The 18,085-nt window shown below is 35.0% G+C and overlaps 1 protein-coding gene across 1 annotated transcript in view; it reads left to right on the forward strand.

Annotated features, from left to right (window-relative positions):
* Positions 1–16,823, forward strand: part of VPS4B (vacuolar protein sorting 4 homolog B) — a 39,924-nt gene extending 23,101 nt beyond the window's left edge. Inside the window, exons 5-11 of the mRNA XM_047767000.1 lie at positions 1,784–1,903; positions 5,477–5,633; positions 5,963–6,111; positions 6,620–6,701; positions 7,941–8,160; positions 10,991–11,131; positions 12,496–16,823. Coding sequence (XP_047622956.1) covers positions 1,784–1,903; positions 5,477–5,633; positions 5,963–6,111; positions 6,620–6,701; positions 7,941–8,160; positions 10,991–11,131; positions 12,496–12,597 — 971 coding nt within the window. The 3' untranslated portion in view covers positions 12,598–16,823. The remainder of the gene's footprint in view (positions 1–1,783; positions 1,904–5,476; positions 5,634–5,962; positions 6,112–6,619; positions 6,702–7,940; positions 8,161–10,990; positions 11,132–12,495) is intronic.
* Positions 16,824–18,085: the final 1,262 nt, after the last annotated feature.

The raw sequence follows: 18,085 nt of genomic DNA on the forward strand, positions 1-18,085 counted from the left end.
TAAAACATTTAAGTGAGGAAATTTATTTGGAATTACAGGATGAAATGCAATATGGAAGGACCCCTAGCTTTTTATAGCTCTGAGTTCTTTTTTCTCATCTTTTAGTTTCATGGTTTGCTGATGGATTTTAATTGTATAATATCCTTTTTTGAATCTTTCCTCCTTTTTTCCCTAAATAGTTTCCTAAATCTTCTACTTCTGTTTAAGGTTACAACATTAAGTATAAAATATTTGGTTATTAAAGTTTATAATTTGAATTTTCTGTTAACTTTGATATTCAGTGACTCTGAGGTAAAATTACATATTAGTATAATAAATAGTATAATCTAAGACTGGCTAGATTTATATAATTGGGCACAATCAGATTGTTTGGCTTTTATTTTCTTATAATCCCTCTCTTTTAATTTTATAAATCATTAATGTCTAATAGTATTTCAGTCTAAGTAGTCTTTTATCACTGAACATTACAAAGTCACCTAGTTTAAACTTTATAGAGAAAAGTATTAGTTAAACTGTGAAAATAAATTATGACATACTTAGAAAATTTGTAATAAATGTTTTAGTTGACCAGATATTGCTTAAATGTTAAATTACTTTCATTTAACTGACACAAAATTCTATCAGATGATGTAATATTTTTCTCATGTAGCATTACTAATCTGAATGGAACAGAGAAAAGAAAAAGTGAGTTGGCTTTTTTTCTTAATTTATACTTAGTCTGAACTTTGCAAAAAGTGTTCATGGTTTCATTTCATTTTAACGTCTAGCTAAAGATTTATCTAAGTTGCAGAGTATAAGCATTCTTAGAATAATGGATAGATGATCTTTCAAGACAAGAAATACCCATAAAACTAACGTCATAGGTAATCAATTGATGGTGTAAGTGGAAGCGTTATACTTAAAACAGTTACACATCACCTTAGAGTAGGCTATTTAGTAGTTTGTAGTAGAGCAGTTTCTGTATACTGAAAAACTGGAAAAGCTTTTGATAAAAGATAGCTAAAAAGTTTTGCCAGTAAGCTATAGTAAAAGAAAAAAGAGTCTTTGAGGAACTCTTAACTGCAGCAGTTCGCCATGGCTTTTTAATATGTTGTGTTCAAAAACTAAGTCACTTAAATGACTTGATTAATGTACAAAAACTGTAAAGTGTTCTGTTTAGAAGCCAAATAGAAAATCTGGCAAATCTCAGGAAAGTATTGCAAGTCTATGAGAGTATACTTTCTCCTCTCCATCATCCCCTCCTTTCCTCACCCATCCCTTCCCTTGTCCCTTCTTTTGCCCATCCATCTCTCTGCCTATCTTCGGTTAAAGTTGTTAAGTATGTTTTCTTTTATGGCTCCCTTCTATCTGTCCATCCATTTATCTTCCTGTCTATCTTCAGTTAAAAGTTGTTAAGTATATTTTCTTTTGTGGTTATGGAGAACATTAGATCACTGTTTCTTTTGATTAAAAGGAGAAATAAGAGATATTCCAGAATAGTGTAGTCAAACATTATAACTATTTTATGTAATGTTTGGTGCTTTTCCAAACACTCTAATATTCATTACATCATTTGATCTTTACACTAACCTGTCTTAGTTTGGACAGGTGGTATAATTTTATTTCACAATGAGGAAGTGAAATAGAAAAGTTAAGTGACTTTACCCTAGACTATTTAGCTACCCACCTCAGCTCCTGACTGCTCCTCACTACTCCCTAACAACTCCTTCCTCATCACACTCTTTCAGATGTATGTTTTTAATACATAGAACTTTTAATTTAAAGATGATTTAATTTTTTGTAGGTGCCATTGTTATAGAACGACCAAATGTGAAATGGAGTGATGTTGCTGGTCTTGAAGGAGCCAAAGAAGCACTGAAAGAGGCTATTATATTGCCTATTAAGTTTCCTCATCTCTTTACGGGTGAGATGAGTTTTAAATGACTTTTTTATGGTTTTTAAAAAATGCATTTATGACTGAGGTAAAGTACTGTGAATTTTTGTCATTACATAATGAGTTACTTTCTCAGATTCTGTTATAAGGCCATGATAAATCTTTATACAAAGAGATTTATTTCATATACATATACATATACATATTTTTTCCCCAAATTCCCAATCCATCCCCCTCCCCTTTGGCAACCACAAGTCTGTTCTCCATGTCCATGATTTTCTTTTATGTGGAAAGGTTCATTTGTGCTGTATATTAGATTCCAGACGTAAGTGGTGTCATATGGTATTTGTTTTTCTCTTTCTGACTTACTTCCCTTAGTATGAGTCTCTAGTTCCAACCATGTTGCTGCAAATGGCATTGTTTTGTTCTTTTTATGGCTGAGTAGTATTCCATTGTGTGTATATACCACATCTTCATAACCCATTCATCTGTTGATGGACATTTAGGTTGTTTCCATGTCTTGGCTATTGTGAATAGTGCTGCATTGAACATGCAGGTGCATGTATCTTTTTCAAGGAAAGTTTGTCCAGATATATGCCCAAGAGTGGGATTTCTGGGTCACATGGTAGTTCTATGTATAGTTTTCTAAGGTACCCCTATACTATATATATAGCAAAACAACCTAAATGTCAAGCAATAGGGCCCACATGCAGCGGAATATTATGCACTCATTAGAATATAGTGTACCATCTCCATTAAGAAATTTAGATCTAGGAGTTCCTGTTGTTGTGCATCAGAAACAAATCTGACTAGGAACGATGAGGTTGTGGGTTCAATCTCTGGCCTCGCTCAGCTCAGTGGGTTAAGGATCTGGTGTTGCCACAAGCTGTGGTATAGGTCGCAGATGCGGCTTGGAGCCTGCGTTGCTACAGCTGTGGTGTAGGCCGGTAGTAGCTGTAGCTCCAGTTTGACCCCTGGCCTGGGAACCTGCATATGCCATGGGTGTGCCCTAAAAAGCAAAAAAAAAAAAAAAAGGAAATTTAGATCTGCATTCTAATTGACATGGAAGACTGTCCACCTACCTGTATGGTAAAGATCAAAAATCAGGTTACACAATATATATTGTATGACTCCACGTTGTTAAATAAACATGTGTGCTGAGAAATAGGTGTAGACGGATTGTCATAAAAAACTTGAAATGTCGAAGAGATGAGATTATCGGTGATTTTTTACTTTTATCTGAATTTTTTACAGTGGACTTGAGCTAGTTTTATAAGAGTATTTCCATTTCTTAAGTTTCATATGAAGTGTATGTCCTGTAGTAGCTTAGTATCACTGCAAGGAGAATGTTGCCAATCCACCATCTGGATATAGTTGAAGTTACAGTACCAATAGTAGGTGATTTGTCTGTGCTAAGCCATTCCTTCACATTCTCCTTGTGTTCTATAGCCTTGAGGTGTGGCTATACCCACAGTCTAACAGTGAAACAGAGGTTTTTCCTTTTAAAAACAAGCTGGTTTATATGGAGAGCAAATCTGTGATATTGGCCTCAAACTGAACAGGTCCAGACAGTGATGTCATATAGAGCAGTGATGAAAAGCAAGAACCCGTGGGCCACCTGTTGTCCACCTAGATTCAAGGTATGGCTTACAACCTTACTTCAGGAATATTAAACTAACATTGTAGAAGTTGGCATCATAATCCTGTAAAGGTATAAAAATATGGTTGAATTCATTTTATGTTATGTTACTTATACCAGCGTTTCTCAAACATGAGTCTTACCTGTATCATCTTAATGAATTTTTCTATATATGTGTACCATTATTTTTTAAATATTTTTCCTTTAAGTTGCTCCCCCCCCCCTTTTTTTTCCTTGACTGCACCTGTGGTGCATGAAAGTTCCTGGGTCAGGGATTGACTCCAAGCCACAGATGTGACCTACATCACAGCTACAGCAACACCAGGTCCTTAATCTACTGCGCATGAAACCCACCCCGCTGCAATGCCAGATCTTTAACCCACTGCACAACAGTGGGTACATCTCCAAGTCACTTTTATAGCAGGCTTCTTGTTAAAGTGTAACCTAAATATACAGAGACATGCAGGAATCCATAAGGGTTCAGCTTTATAAATTATCAAAGTACACCTGTGTAATCATCAGCTGTATAAAAAAGATATTGCTAGTAACCTAGAAACCCTCTCTGCCTCTTTCCTCCCCAGAGATAATCACTCTTTTGACTTCTAATGCTGTAGATTGTTTTGCCCATATTTGAATTTTTTTTTTTTTTTGTCTTTTTAGGGCCACACCTACAGCATATGGACGTTCCCAGGCTAGGGGTCAAATGGGAGCTGTAGCTGTCACCCTATGCCAGAGCCACAGCAATGTGGGATCCGAACTTTGTCTACAACCTACAACGCAGCTCACTTACACCACAGCTCATGGCAACGCCAGATCCTTAACCCACTGAGTAAGGCCAGGGATTGAACCTGCATCCTCGAGGATACTAGTCGGGTTCATTAACCACTAAGGCATGATGAGAACTCCCCCATATTTGAATTTTTAAATCATCTCAGTTGTTAACTTCTTTCTATCTCTATAAATAGAAAGTATTTGTATTACCAACTAAAAGCACTTCATCTGCCACCAGTGCTAATTGTGGCACACTTGGGGGAACACTGATTTATAATTACAAACATTTAAAATAGGCAAATAGAATTCAAGTAAAATTAGATGCTTTCATAACAATAAACATACCAGTATTTAGTTTTGCCGTCAGTCATCTGCATAATCATTCTCTTGCAAATACCATATGTCCATCCACAGTTTACACCTAATAGTTTTTTTCATGTGTATTTGATATTTTATTGCCATTTGTACCCCAGCCTGGTTTATAATTTATTAGCAAAACTGAGATAAAAAGGGTTGATTTGTTTACTTGTCACATTTTGGTGAAACTAGGTTTTAGGGTAGAGTCCCCTTATTGTTACCCAGCCATTGGAATGGGAATATGCCACCTATGATAGAAACCTCTTTCCTTATGGATCAGGAATTGAGTAGAAAGAACTTCATGAGTCATCCAAACTGATAGTTTTCCTCCTCCAAAGGTCATAAATATTTAAAAGAAAATATTTCTAGCTACCTTTCCTCTGTGGATATAATTTTTCCTACAGTGTTCTGATTGTTTTGTTTTTTTCCTTTCTCTTACATATTCTTATATTGAGCAGTGCACATAGTAGATTTTAACTGAGTTATTTTCCTCCCAATAGACTGTAAGGCCTTAGAGGGCAGGTATCCTTCTGTATTCTTAGCTCTCTGTCTATATGTTGTAGTTTCAATACATAGTGGTAGAATGAGTGAGCAAGCAAATGAACTTCCTATTAGAAGGATTATAGGTACATAATCATACTTTTGGCAAAGTGGTCTCCAGTAAAAGCAAATAAAATACATTTAAGACATAAGGTCGATGTATTTAAGTTTTGTTTTATTCTACTGATAACTTTAGAGTGGAAACCTCTTCATGGTATTCTTCACTATGGATATATATGGTAACTGAAATTAACAATCTTAAAATTCTCATATTATTTTCCTAATGCACATTTTAGGCAAGAGAACACCTTGGAGAGGAATCTTGTTATTTGGGCCACCTGGTACAGGAAAATCCTATTTAGCCAAAGCTGTAGCAACAGAAGCAAACAACTCAACATTTTTCTCAGTATCTTCCTCTGACCTTGTTTCTAAGTGGCTAGGTGAAAGTGAAAAGTAAGTAGTAAATTGATTTTTTTTTTTTACTTTTTCTTTGCCTAGTGGTCATTATATCAGTCTATAAAATAATAGTTTTTTAATATAATAAACACTAAAAAATGCTGTTATGCAGGTGATATTCATTTCTCTGTCAGATCAGTCCCTAGTTTAAAATTTATTCATGTAAATTATCCAGATGTGGTAATCTCATTTTCCAGATCAAAATGTGATGGGGCTTTTTAATCTCTAGAGTTCCTATAATACTGGTATATTGTTTTGTTTTAGTTTTATTCATTGTCATGTGTCATTTCCTTTTTAGAAATTGAAAGCTTTTAATTTATTTTTAGGCTAGTTAAGAACTTATTCCAACTTGCCAGAGAGAATAAACCTTCCATTATCTTCATCGATGAAATTGATTCTCTGTGTGGTTCAAGAAGTGAAAATGAAAGTGAAGCTGCACGTAGAATTAAAACAGAGTTCCTAGTTCAAATGCAAGGTAGTGTTACTGATTTTCTAGTAGTTTCTCTTTATTGTATAACCATTGCTGTAACAATAATGGAAAAAAATTCAAACAGAACTCAACCATTCTTAACAGGTCGGGTGTTTCATTATGCTCTGTTTTATTCTGATCCATATGCATACATAATTTTTAACCAGTTGTAATCATCTCACTGGTATAGTGAAGAGATTCCTAAATTCACAAACCAGAAACAATATCAATAAAGGAAATATGTAAACTACAAATTAAATCTCTCAAGAAATATTTTGGAAAGAATATTAACAGTATTTTCCACGGATGAGAATTTTCTTTTCTTAGGAATATTTGTGTCATATTCTAGTAATATTAAATTTGGTTTGTTAAATACAGTTTTTTTCCCAGAAAGAAACACTTTAAGATGAGGTATTTTAATATTGAAGCACCATATTCATGAGAGAACATATTGACAGGGTTTAAAGATAGCTGAAATGACAAATGATTTAAAATGTTACCTTTTTTGTTGCAGGGGTTGGTGTGGACAATGATGGAATTTTGGTTCTGGGAGCAACAAATATACCCTGGGTTTTGGATTCTGCCATTAGGCGAAGGTATGATGTCACAGTAAATACCTCTTTCTAATTACAATATAATAAGTGAATATTAATTCCCATTCTGTCTAGTGAGGAGGCATTCTGATGACCTCAGAATGTTTTTTAATATGCCCAAACCCTGTTGACCCTGCCTTGGGGAGAGAGTAAGCATTTGTTTGTTTGCCTGCTGTGTTGAAGATCCAAGATTTACACCAACCAGACTCTTTCACATTGAAAAGTATGTTACCTAATGCTTACTTAAGTGCTAATTAAGCTTAGTATGTGCACTGATGCTTTAGAAATTTACAAATAATGTTTGATAGATAGTTGGTATTTCATTTAAAATTTTAGCAAAATGACAACTTAACATATGCTTAGCAAGATATATTTTTGGTTAAAAAAAATACATCCATTTTTTTAAACTCAGTGTGAAACTTGAGCTACAGGGAAGGTATACAGGCTCATTACTGCTTCACGGTTCCCTATTCCATTCATTTAATTGTATATGGTAAAAATTAAACACTTCAGATTTTGCTGCTTTTATCCCATTCATGTGATGGTTTGCCAGAATGTTAAATAATCATCCAGTATCAAGCAAGGAAATGTGCCTGTTATTTTTGAAAAATGGCCTAATTCTGAACGTATATCTAGAGACCCTGGAAACTTTAAAAATTCTTCTTATTGCCACAGGGAATAATTACCTAGAAGAGAAAACATCTTCACAGACCCTGTAAATTGTCCCTCATTGCTTCCCCCCATCTCCAAATACTGAAATTCCAAGAAGGCAAGCAAAATTATAAGATTTTGAGTAATTTTACTATTTTGAATTTAGAGAACTATTTTGTCATCTCAATTGTCGTATTTTTAATCATATTAGTCCCTTGGTCAGGGTCATATTAGTCCCAGAGTTCAGAGTATCATTCTATGGGAAACTATAATCCTGTATGACATGTCATGTCATGAATTCCACACATCTAAACACTCTGGCCAGAATAACCCAGAAATCATGTGGAAAAGACTAAAGCACTCCAAACTGGTTCCCTGGCTATTTTGGTTATTTGTGTTATGGATATTTTCTCTTTATTAACCTAAATATACATGTTTAACTCTAACAGATATGGGCCCACTTAATTTATTCAGCTTAACTTTGTATAAATGAGAATGTCTATATCCTGTTTCTTCTTGAAAAAGCAATTTTTAATAGAAATTAAATATTATATAGTAAAATTCTTGATGTAATTTTCCTTCCATTTTAAGATTTGAGAAACGAATTTATATCCCTTTGCCTGAGGCCCACACCCGAGCAGCAATGTTTAAACTTCACTTAGGGACCACGCAGAACAATCTAACAGAAGCAGACTTCTGGGATCTTGGAAAGAAAACTGAAGGTTATTCAGGGGCTGACATAAGCATCATTGTGCGTGATGCTCTTATGCAGCCGGTTAGGAAAGTACAGTCAGCTACTCATTTTAAAAAGGTAAGAAACTTTTACTGACCTTTTCATATGTTTTTAATATCAAGTTTTGAGACCACCATTGACTTGTCTTTGAAGAATTTTAGGAAGGTTTCAGTTTTGTGTAATAAATAAGTGGATTTACATAGTAGATATGTTTCCATTTCATTGAAAATAAGTTCTCCAAAGTGTTTTAAAACATGATTTTTTTGAAGTATATATTATTTTGATAGAAGTATAGAAACTCAGATATATGGTTATCTCTGATTATACTAGAGTATCCTCAAGCAGAATTTGGTATGTTTACAGCTCATTAACAAAGTGAAAATAAAAAATAAAAAAAGCTAATCTTGTTTAAATAGTCACGTGCCCAGCACTGTGTTTGCTCCACTGTCTTCCTGTTTCATTTGGTCTTTACAGAAGCTCTGCAAGAGGTGTGTATAGCCACCTGTTGATGGTTAGTCTGAGACTGATGTTAACATGATTAAACTGGAACTTGGATGTTTTTAACAGTTTGCCAGGGTATAGCTGGAGAGGAGCAGAGGTGTGATTTTTTTTTTTTTCTATAGGTAAAGTGTACTTTAGAGTCTGAAGACTGGATGACTGCTCTCCTGCCCCTCCCATGCACTGTTTTGTGTCTGCACGAATGACTTGAGTGTATGTGGGTAGAGAGAGAATTTTGTAAAAAGGCTGTGGTCTTGGGATATCCAATTTAAGTAGCAGTAGACTAGGTAATTTGGACCAACCCTTTTGCTGAGGACAACAGTCTCCAGTATACTCAGGAACATAGATGTGAAAATTCTGAAAAGCTATTAGCAAACATAATCCATCAGTATATGACAAATTAATATATCATGACTGATATACATATGCAGGTCTATTACATACCACTGTAAAGTAAGTTGTGTTTTTTTTTTTTAATGGTGAGCTTGAATTAAAACCTGAATTTGAAGCCTGACTTCATAATTTGTTTTATCTCCTTGACCAAATTGCATTACCTTTTTAAGTCTCATGTTTTATCAGCCCTTAAATAAGGATGATAGCGCTAGTTTGAAATGCAGTTATGAGAATGAAATGAAGTAATATTATAAAACACTTGTCATGGTACCTGAATAGCCCAGTAAATGTTCTCATCTCCTCTTCAGCCATTTCATTACTGAGAGAAGTGTGGTTGGCTCAGGATCAAGTTGATACCACAACTGTTGTATTTTTTCTTAAATTATCTTTGCTATTGAGAAACTGTAGATTATTAGGAACTCAGTCCTTTCCTACTCAGAACTTTATATTCACTTCTCTTTATTAGTACTGGGGACAGCTTATATGACCCTAAAGGTAGGCCCTTGTCAGGAGGATAAAGGTGAAGCAGCCAAATCACTTTTAACATCAGGCCTTTTGTATCACCAACTAGAGTAGGTCTCTCTGCAGCTCCATCTTCTATTCCATTTTTCAATTAGCAAGAACAAGTTTTGCTGTGTATTTTATTTATTAAATGTCTAAGTACTAATCTGGACTCAGCTGTAAGAAAGTACAACAGTCAAAAAACACAAAAATCCCTCATCTCGCTTTTGGCTTATTAAGGATCTGGTGTTGTCACTGCTGTGGCTCAGTTTGATCCCTAATCTGGGAACTGTCACATGCCACAGGCATGGCCAAAAACTAAACAAAACAAACACAAAAATCCCTGCCACTGGAATATTTGTGAGGAAAGAGAGACAATAAAATACACATAATAAGTTAAGTGAAAATGTTTATTTCTCTACCCCGCTCCAATCCTGAGACAGTATTTAAGATTGATCATTGTAAAACAAATATTAAATGTGAAAGTAGCTCCTGATTTGATACAAATCTGTTGTCATTTAAATATTACATGTGACTCTAGTCACAAAATTTCTTTTTCTGGATGTTATTAAAACTTTTTTAGGGGTTGCCATTGTGGCTCAGCAGGTTAAGAACCTGGCTAGTATCCATGAAGATGCAGATTCCATCCCTGGCCTCCCTCAGTGAGATAAAAGATACAGCATTGCCAGAGGCTGCGGTGTAGGTCGCAGATGCAGCTCTGAAGACATTGCTGCAGTTCTGATTCAGCCCCTAGCCTGGGAACTTCCATATGCTGCAGGTGTGACCCTAAAAAAAAAAAGACAAAAAAAAATTTTTAAAAACAGTTATTTTAAATTAGTTATGAATCATAAAACGGCACTGAAATTACATTTAACATTTAATTTATTTTGTACTTATATTTGAAGAAGGAGTTTTTGTTGGGAAAGACAGAAATAATAGACCTTCCAAAATCTCAAACTTTCAAAATTTCTCAGTTATCAAAAATAGAGTTATTAAGAGAATTTGGGGGTAGTTTATTTTTGGTCTCTACAATTATTACCACTTAGTAAGTATTAGAGGGGAAAAAAAAGCTTTAGTTGCAGGTAACTGATTTTAATTTATTTTCTCCCTAGGATCATATAAGTAATTTATTGTAGGAAATTTCAAATATAGAAAAGCATCAAGAAAAAAGCCAAGCAAAATCTATCCCATCACCCAGAGATAATTATATTTTTGTCATATATCCTTCTGTTTATTTTCAGAAGTAAACATTTCTAACAAAACGTAAAATAATACTACATTGAAAGTTTCTCCGTGGCACAATGGGTTAAGGATCTGGTGTTGCCACAGTAAGGTGTAGGTCACAGATGCGGTACAGCTTCATTCCCTGGCCTGGGAACTTTCATATGCTTTGGATGCAGCGCCCCCCCCCCCCCCCAAAAAAATAGTGCATATCCAGATTTCCTGATCATGGTCTAAATTTTAACATTTACTTAATTTGTTAAAAATAAGTATTTCGTATTGCTGTTTTTTCCAGGTTCGTGGACCTTCACGAGCTGATCCTAACCACATAGTAGATGATCTGCTAACACCCTGTTCTCCAGGTGACCCTGGTGCCATTGAAATGACATGGATGGATATCCCTGGGGATAAACTTTTGGAGCCAGTTGTTTGCATGGTTTGTCATTTTGATTTAAGAAAAATTTTAAAACGTATTTTATAATTTCTCAGACAGATAAAATTTTCTGTTATGTAAAATCAGCTAGAAGATGTTAATATGATCAGGCATGGAGTTCCCGTCGTGGCAGAGTGGAAACGAACCCGACTAGGAACCATGAGATTGTGGATTCAATCCCTGGCCTTGCTCAGTGGGTTAAGGATCTGGCATTGCCACGTATCTGAGGTCGCAGATACGGCGCGGATCCTGAGTTGCTGTTGCTGTGGTGTAGGCTGGAGGCTACAGCTCCAATTGGACCCCTAGCCTGGGAACCTCCATATGCCAAGAGTGCGGCCCTAAAAAGCAAAAAAAAAAAAAAAAAAGAAAAGAAAAATGATCAGACATGTTTATTTAATACTAACTGCTTAAAAAGTTGTGAAGATTAATGTGAATGTAAATATGAATTTGAGAAATTAAAATATTCATAAAAATTACATTTATATAATTTCTATTGGAGGAATTAAAATAATTCATGAGACTATTATTTTGTAAGGTGTATCAATTTTAAGGAATGTTTATTATGCTTATGTTTTCTTGTTGATGAACACTCAGTTTTTAAAATCTTCTGCTTTATAGATTTTCAAATCTGTATATCAAAATTAATAGTAACTTCCAAAGGGGAAGCTTTCACAGGATATGTAGACCATGTAGACCTAGGTATATAGACATGTATGTGTATATGTATGTATATAAGTTTGTGTGTAGTAATATATCCATAAACATAGATATATTTATGTGTTAATTTACCACAATACTTACTGAAAAATTATCCAGAAATCCTTTTTTGTTTCAATCCTTGATTTATTGTTTTAAAGTTTTGTTTTGTTTTGTTTTCCATTTCCCATACTATTTTATAGGAGAAATGGCCTAGAAGTTAATTTTTAAATGAATCCTTGACATTAGTATATTTTCTTACCATTTTAATTGTAATTTTAATAGTTAACATTTTTGATTAGTTGGTTTTGATTAGGGGATTATTTTGTTTCATAAAATAAGTGAATGACTATATTCCTTCTGAGTTGTACTTGGACAGCTGCCCTCATGTTTAAGAAAAAACAGATATGGCCAGAAAAGTGATCAGGGACTTACTGTGGAGGCCTTGACCCTCAGGGTAAGAGAACTGTACTTTCTTTAGGGCACTGAGGAGCCTTTGAAGGTTGTGATGAGAGCAAAGGAATAACATAGTTAAAGATGTTCTTTAGGAGAGCAAGAGTTTATCATCAATAGCTTATGGCACATCACAGATATCCTTAGGTGAAAGTTAGTGATGCAGTGTTTATTTGATAAATCTATTACTAATCTTCCCCACTTCTTTTTCCTGACAGTCGGATATGCTCCGGTCACTATCAAGCACAAAACCCACAGTCAATGAACACGACTTGTTGAAATTAAAGAAGTTTACAGAAGATTTTGGCCAAGAAGGCTAAATCAAAGACCGCAAGGAAGAAATTTACCATGTGTGTTTCTTTCATGGGTATTTTTGCCCTTCTTGGATGGCGTTCAGATTTTTTCCTGTAAAACTCTTTTACCACAGGGAGATAGAGATCTTACTTCAGAGTTCCTTTAAGTTTTATATATACTTTTGCTCCATTATCAGTTAAATTCTCCTGTTAAAAATTATAAAATAACGGGTTATAAGAAAATGAGTAGTAACTAAAAAAGAGTGAGTGATACATAAAAAGCAAAAAGAAAAAGAAATTACCCAGTAAAAAGATTTAAAATTGAGATACAAATATTTTAAATTGTTATGAATAGTGGTCTTTGCAAAGAGCATTCATTTTTTTTAAACTAAAATGAAATGAGGCTTATTTCATATTTTGAAAAAAATCTTAAGCATCCTTCTCATCAATGTAAAATTTACTTAACTTTATTAAAAAGTTAAAAATGATTTACTCTCAGGGATGGTCAGTAAAACAGCAAAGAGCACTGTGATTGGGCTCGAAAGATTTTAAATTGCGTTCTTCCCACAGCTTTTATTGATTTTTGATAGGTTGGTGTTTTTCTCCATGTAGATTTAAGTTTCTATAAAAGCAGCAGGCTTTTTTATACTTAACTAAATAATACCTTTCACTGTGCAATCTCAAGAGAAAGACTCTCTAGACATTGTCTTTATCTTGAAGAAGAAAATTGTCTACTTCAGTGTCTTTTTGTAGCAAGAGTAACCAAAACAGGTGGTTAATAAATACGTACTTTTAAAAATAACTCTGTCGTGAAATACTGTAATGGGAACCTTTGCTAAAAGGAACAAGCTCCCTTTGGATTATGGGAAGTTACTTGTGTGTGATTGGGGTGGGGGGGGGCGGGTGTACATATATATATATATAATTTTTTTTTAAATATCGAACAGCATCTTGTCTTTTACCTTTTAAGGTCAGGGAACATCTTGCCCTGGCCACACATACATTATCAATGTAATGTTTCATAAAGCTTTAGAAATGAGCTGATGTCTCCTTAAATAATAAACTACAAACATGACATTGTTATTTTAATATCTTCAAGTAAATAATCTGAGGGTGTGTGTTATACACGTTAGCACCAACACTAAGTTGTGCCTTGTACATTTGCATTGGCTGTACATGCAAAGGATTATTAAGTCAACTAGATAAGGTAGATTCCTTAATTTACCATAAAGTTCTGCCTTGTTGATGCTCTAGGATAACTTGCATTTTAAAGTATATTTGCACATTTTACATATGATTCTCTATAGTTGCCTTTGGGTTTTCTGTACAGTTGGTGTTTGTTGATATTAAATGGAAATCATAGACCTGAAATACGCTGTTCTACGTGAAGTAAATTGATATAACCTACTGTTGGCTATATTCTGTGTATGCTTCTTTATTTTGGGATCTTCTCTGCAGGAGAAAATATTATCTAAACTGATTAGATACAAATAAATCACTAAAAATCGAGAATGTATACATAAAAATTCTGATTTTCAGCAACCTTTATGTGAGAATTGGGAATTGGCAGATCAACACCAAATCCTTTGTGGATGTCTTAAATTTTATATATTTTTATTTTATCAGCCTCAGAATCATGCAGGATTGCTATTAATCCTATCATTAGGAGAATTAACATAATTACATTATAATTATATAGTGGTTGAAATCCAGAATTTTTCAAGAATCCAAAATTTGTTTTGAGGAAGTATTTTACTTAAATTGATCAAATAGTGTATAAGTACTGTGCTGATGATGTGTATGCTTTATCACACTAAATTCTTACATGTGCTCTGAGAACTATGCCTCAGTGTCCATATCACTTCTAGCCATAGCTTCATTTTCTAAATTTCTAGTTTTAAAACTGTTTCTGGTATCTAGTGAGTTTAGACTTATTCTAGAATGGTAAAGCATGGGCCATTTCCATGTGCCCTTTCTGGGCAGAGAAATACTCCAAGGAAAATGAATGTTCAGGCTCTGTCTGTCTGGACCCCGACCATTATGATTTGGGGGTAAATGTTTTCTGAGCCAGCAAGTAAACCCTACTTGAACATCTCTATAAGGTATGCCCTGGAAGTTTCAGAAAATTTTTGGTCCTAGTCTGAAAACTATAGAGACCTTAATTATAAAGTATTTCAGTAGAAAATTTTGGCTTTGAGTGTACTGTCGTCAACATGCAGAAAGATGGAATGAGTGTATTTGATTATGAATATGAAGTGCCATTTAGCCACTTGCACGTGCATAGGTAGGAAGTGGTGACACACCTCCCTTATGCATTGTCAGAAGCGCTGCAGATGGAGTGCCCAGCTTTGTGAGCTCTCACAGGGGCTGTGGGTTTCCTCTCTCCTTTCTTCTTTCCTCTGCTAGTCGAGATCCCATTATTTACATTAAGACCTAGCTCATGACCCATATAGTCTCTTCCAGGAAGAATTCCTAAACTGTCCCCATCCTGCCTTTGCATTTCTTTAGCACTAAGTTGCTATGACTCTCTTAAGATTCTCCAGGTTTCAAGCATGTTCTGTTAATTTTGTTTAGATTGTTTAGATTGTGAGCTCTTCAAACAGTTACATTTCCCTTTGCATTAGCATAGTGCTAGATGCTGTTTATTAGGTACTTAATAAAGACTTGAAAAATTAAGGAATTATATCCATATTTTATCCTAGATTATCTGTAAAACTTTTTATAAAATAGATAATTTGATTTGTTCTGGTTAGTCTAGCGAAGTTGTGGTAAGTTTCAGTCTTGGTTATTGGGAACTAAAATCAGAGGTGTGCCAGAGCTCACTCATACTGGCTCAAAAGAACCAGTATGAGTGAGTTTTACATATTTGTACCCACCTGTTCAGTCACCTCGTTGGCTTGCAATCTGCCATGTTGGGAGAGATTTACGCCACAGAAACTAGCAAGTTTCTATTTAGTTTACATGGTGCAGTGCAAAGCAAGGGCTGTCTGTAGTTTTAAATTGGAAAAGTAATATTATTTACCACATTTACAGAAGTAAAGGAGAAAAATTATTGTAGAGTCATAAAAAGCTTTTAATAAAATCTAGCACCCATTTGTAATTTTCCTTTTTAACTTGACAAACCAGGAATTGAAGGGAGCGTCTTAATTTAATAAAGAGCATTTTCCCAAAAAACTCTAGCAAATATCATACTAATTGTAAATTATTGAAAACTTGACTTCCCAGAGATGAGGAAAAAGACAAAGGTGCCTGCTGTCACCACCCCTTTTCAAGGTTTTGTGAAGGAAATTCTAGCCAGTGTAAGAAAAATAAAAGTTTAGTGGTTAAAAAGGCACAAACAAAATTGTCATTCTCAGGTGACATTTGTGTATGTAGAAAATCCAAATTAATACACTTAGAATCTGAATTTAACATTACAGGATACTGGTTAATAAATAAAAATAATTGCATTTCTATATTCTAGCAACAATTAGAAATTGAAATTAAAACAATACCAGTTGCAATAATATCAGAAAGAATCAAATAACCTCAAAATCTTCAAGATGTGTAAGACCTCAGTGTAGGAAACAATGAAACATGATCACTAAAGACCTGAATAAATTAGAGAGGTGGGCCCTGTTCATGAGTTGGAAGATTCTTATCAAAAGTATCATTTCTAACCAAATTGATTCTAGATTTAGTGCAAACCCCAATCCAAATCTGGGTAATATATGTATAGATATGTATATCTCTAGACACAAAAGTATATTCTTAATAGATTATTGATGATTGAAAAGAAGTATAGTGTGAATTAATTTTTTATAACAGTATCTTTCTCCCAGCTGTACCTTTCTGTCCATTCATCCATAATTATTCATGCAGATATCAGTTAATATACATAGAAAGATATCTGGAACTACTTTTCACTTTATGTTCATTATGTTATTTGTGGATAATAAGATTTGGCTGGATTTTTCTCCTTTCTTTACCTCTTTCACCTCCTCTAAGTGTGAGTTAAGAGTATCCTTTCAGCAATACTCCCCCTGGTCATCCTATTTAAAAATGATGTTTCTTATACCCAACCCCTGCTTTATTTTTCTCTACAGCATTTATCATCATTTATAGTATATAATTTACTGTTTTTCTTGTTTGTAATTTCTCTTGCTGATGTATGTCCCATAAAAGCTGGGGTTTTCCTGTTTTTTTTTCCTCTGCTGTACCTTCAGTATCTGGTGCCTGATAGGCACTCAATAAATACTTACTGAATGAATCAATCTTCGTATTTTTTCCCTAAGTCTGAATACAGTGAGCATGTGTGACTTTTAGAGCCTTTAGAGCCTCTCTTCCCACCCCCTTAAATTTTTATTTGTTTAAAATAAGAAAATGAGGATGAAAACAAATACATCAAGAAATTAACAGTGGTGGGGAGTTCCTGTTGTGGCGCAGCGGAAACGAATCCAACTAGGAACCATGAGGTTGCAGGTTCAATCCCTGGCCTCAGTGGGTTAAGGATCTGGCATTGCCATGAGCTGTTGTGTAGGTCGCAGACGTGGCTCGGATCCCATGTTGCTATGGCTCTGGCGTAGGCCAGTGGCAACAGCTCCAATTGGACCTCTGGGCTGGGAATCTCCATGTGCCTCAGGTGCGGGCCTAAAAAAGCAAAAGACAAAAAAAAAGAAGAAATTAATGGTGGCTGTGGAGTTCCTGTCGTGGCTCAGTGATAATGAACCCAACGAGTATCCGTGAGGATGCCAGTTCGATTCCTGGCCCCACTCAGTAGGTTAAGGATCTGGCATTGCTGTGGCTGTGGAGTAGGCCGGCAGCTACAGCTCCAATTCAACCCCTAGCCTGGGAACTCCCATATGCCTTGGGTGCGGCCCTAAAAAAAAGATACAAAAAAGTTAACAGTGGCTAAATCTGTGTGATAAAAATATGGGTACTCATTTAATTTTTTTATTTTTATCTTTAAATATTTTAATTTCCCAAAATCAAATAAAAAGTTTTTAAGGAAGAATTACAGTTAGCTTGCCAGCTGATCACAAGAATTTATCTCCTCTGGAAACTTATAATAGAAAAGGTTTTAAGAAGAGAGATGGAAAGAAAGGACAGCAATGATATTCATCAAACAAATGTACCCTTTGATGCATGCTGTTCTTCTGGGTTGCACACCTGGTTTGGGGAGTGTCCCTGGTCTCCCAACACAGGAAACAAAGAGAAGAGATCCTACTTTTTTCATTAGGTGGCAGATATCACATAGGCCCTTGACTAGCCTTGGCTTCTCAGGTCCTCAGGTCCTTCAGTCTTTAGCACCACAAAGATGGTAGGACATTGAAAACAGGATTGTAGCAGCATCTAACTGGATGGGAATCTGGTAGCTTATGGTGAGACAGCTAATTATGGTACTTTCTATGGCCTTGTGGAATGAAGTGTCCAGTGAGGATAAGACATTGGGAAACTATTTACAGCTGCTGTAGAGCACAATGAAGACAGGAAAACCTCAGGGACTGCTAACTGGTAACCCAGGGATCCTGCAGGT

The sequence above is a fragment of the Phacochoerus africanus genome, chromosome 2 (assembly GCF_016906955.1).
Source record: "Phacochoerus africanus isolate WHEZ1 chromosome 2, ROS_Pafr_v1, whole genome shotgun sequence".
NCBI lineage: Eukaryota > Metazoa > Chordata > Mammalia > Artiodactyla > Suidae > Phacochoerus > Phacochoerus africanus.